The 3238-nt window shown below is 34.3% G+C and overlaps 1 protein-coding gene across 1 annotated transcript; it reads left to right on the top strand.

The window, feature by feature from the left end:
* Positions 1–944: 944 nt before the first annotated feature.
* On the top strand, positions 945–2482 carry LOC120127701. The gene is made up of 2 exons (XM_039145565.1): positions 945–1540; positions 1984–2482. Exons 1-2 carry the CDS (start codon positions 958–960, stop codon positions 2379–2381), a joined length of 981 nt encoding a protein of 326 aa, XP_039001496.1. The 5' UTR covers positions 945–957; the 3' UTR covers positions 2382–2482.
* Positions 2483–3238: the final 756 nt, after the last annotated feature.

Here is a 3238-nt window from a genome sequence, read left to right as displayed (position 1 = left end):
TACTTTTATGGTCCCTACATTCTTTTGATATAAAAAAAAATCACTACCAAATAATCCCCACCCAGCTAACGTCCAACCACTACAAGCATTATAATATAATATATATTCTTCAACCTTCAATTATCCAAAATTATTAATTTAATTTATGTTTCATATGTATGGGATAAATCCTTTTACACGCGAAGCTTACGTAATTGAAAATAAAAAACTAAATCTTATGTAGCGTTTGATTAGTAGAAGTAAAAAAATGATTTTATTAAATTAAATTATTTTAATTTTAAATAAAATAATAGTTCATTGTTATATTATAATTATTAGACATTAAAAAAAAATTATTTGGACTCTAAAATTATTATTGTATAAAATAAGTGTTGGTTTTTACTCTTTCAGTAAGAATAAATAATCTGAATCCCTTTGATGGTTTTTTCATCTTATTTTTTCAACTATCATTATTAACAATGTTTTGCTTAAATTAAAAAAAATGAACTTCCACCAATGTACACAATCATAATCTATCCTTTATACTTATACATCAATATTCTTTAATAAAAACTTTGACCAGTTTTACAATATAAATAAAAAAATAATATAAACTAATGCTATAAATATAAGATAGGTGATGTGATTGATTAGAAAAACAAAATAATTGTACAAAAAAACATAATTAAGATGGTAAAGTTCTTGAAGGATCAATTGTTTTCGTGTCCCACTTAAACAGCAACAAAGAAAGCTTCATTTTAACCCCTCGCCTTATCTTTTAACTATTAATATTTATATATTTTTTGAAAATGTAATCCAACTAATATTTACCTGAAAACAAATCTTTACCGTTCAGTTATATATCTTTTAAATCTAACGGGCAAGATTCAATCATAAACAGCGTCCAACTGTCCCTCTCTATATGTTTCCAGTCACCTCCCACCCCCTACCGTTGTCAGCACAAAGAAGTATCCAAAAATGGCGTCGGCGAGCACCTGGATGTTATCGTTAAAGGTATTGTTCATTTCCATCGGTGTATTGACCATAACTTTAGGGCTTAAAGTCTCTGTTCCATTGGTATTGGAATTCTCCGTTTCTCAAGCTCCGTTATTGTGGAGCGCGTTCCGTTCTTGGCTCAAGCCGCCGTATCTTTACGTCATCATCAACGGAATCATAATCACAATTGCAGCATCTTCGCGGTTTCATCAAAACAACGGCGAGAGTGAACAGACCGAGGAGATGCAGCAGCAACGGAGATCGAAGATCTCTGTGGATCAACCGCCAGCGGTGGAGCACGAGATGAAGAGCGGCTTGGATTTTGGCGTAGATGAACCGGTTGCGTACGAGCTGAAGGAGAGAGTACAAGAGGTGGAAACGACGGTTTTTGAGGCGGAGACCAATGTAGCGGTTAGTGACGAGTTTGCTATCTTGAAATCGGAGTGGATTCCACCGAGGAGAATGGATTCGTCAGAAATTCCATCGGATGCTCTGTTTCTGATAGAGAAACCACCGGCTTCCTCTAGATTCGGTCACCGGAAACCCGTCAAAGCCAGTCCTGATGGTATATTTAGCAGTTTTCTTTTCCTATCGAGTTTTTTACATATATTTTATTTTAAAAATTGTTAGCGGTTAGTCGGTTAGGTTTGTGTATATATCTGTTTTGAAATTCAAAAATCTTTTGAAAAGCTTTCTGGCCCATTCGACGGAGCCGCTCCGGCGGCGTTTCAGTTCTTTTTTCACACGTGTTGCATGTTCTATCACTCTTCAGACTGAAACTGTGTCGTTTTATTCGGTATATTTCAGAATAGCAGAGAGCTTAAAATTAGAAATAAACATTTAATTTTTTTTCAAGTCCGTTCAATGATGGCGTCTACTTGACGACGCGCCACTGAATAAGTTCAAAATAGTCCTTTTAAAACGTATGATCAAGAAACTAATAATATCTAAATCGCGTGATTAAGAAGGCTAAGAGTAATGATAATTAATAACTATTGCTTAATGCAGGTGACCGAGCATTAAGGGTGGCGAAACCCAAACGCCACGAGACGCTGGAGAACACGTGGAAGATGATAACGGAAGGGAAATCAATGCCGTTGACGAGGCATTTGAAGAAATCGGACACGTGGGAGAATCACGGCCGTGATATCAACGTCGAGGCATTGTCCGATTCGACGGCGGCGATGAAGAAGTTGGCGACCTTCAGGGACCGGACCAATTACCAGCCTCCAACTGAACTGGTGAGCTATCCTTCTCCGGTGAAGCTGAGGAAAGAACCGTGGCTGAGTCAGGATGAGTTGAACCGTCGAGTGGAAGCGTTCATAAAGAAGTTCAATGATGAAATGAGATTGCAGAGACAAGAGTCGCTTAATCAGTACATGGAAATGGTCAACCGTGGATGTTAGCCACTAATTATCATTAATTAACTGTAGTTTAAAATTTAAATCATGTTTTTTTAAAGAAGACAAAATATGTTCATTAATTTTTGGAAATATGTTTCCTCCATTAGGTCTATAGAAGGTTTGAGACTCAAGTTGAAAAATTGAAGGAAAAAAAGGAGGTTTGAGTGTTATTTGGGATATTCATGGGTTTTTACGTCTATAATGATTGTTCTACATTGAAATGTGCTATTGATGTTCATTATTAATATGAAATAGAATAAATAATTATTACATTTTACTAAAATAATTTTATTTATTATTGAATTTTTAATAAAATTTAAATTTCACAAAATAGGCATTAGAACTCCATTGTAACATCTCACTAAAAATGCACTTTATTGAGGTTGATGGGTGAAAATTAAACATTCACTCACATATCCATCATTATAACTTAAACATGCGTCTCTCATAATGTGGCGTTGTCCCAAAGGAACAGGCCTCATAGCCGACGCAAATGTTAGTGCCAATGTTTTCTTAATAAAAACAAATAGACATTGCTCGGGATCGTATCTAATGCCTAATGTTAGATTGGTGTTGATTCGATTCGAACTCTCAGACTCGATGCAAGATCTTAACAAAATGAGTCGTGCAAAGTCCAGCTCGACTCAATAAGTTCTAGTAGCTCATTAATTTCTTTAATAATTTTTTAATTGTTATCTTAAAACATTATTACATAAAAAAATACTAATTTACTAATAGAAAATAAAAAATGATAAATTATTAATCTATATAGTATTAGTAGATTTGACCTATAGTTAAAAACAAAGTAAAAATTTCAATAAAATTAATGAGTAACGAGCTTAACGAGTAATGAGTCGAAT

The sequence above is a fragment of the Hibiscus syriacus genome, unplaced genomic scaffold (assembly GCF_006381635.1).
Source record: "Hibiscus syriacus cultivar Baekdansim isolate YM2019G1 unplaced genomic scaffold, ASM638163v2 tig00001478_pilon, whole genome shotgun sequence".
Classification (NCBI taxonomy): Eukaryota; Viridiplantae; Streptophyta; class Magnoliopsida; order Malvales; family Malvaceae; genus Hibiscus; species Hibiscus syriacus.
This window is presented reverse-complemented; position numbering and strand designations above follow the sequence as displayed.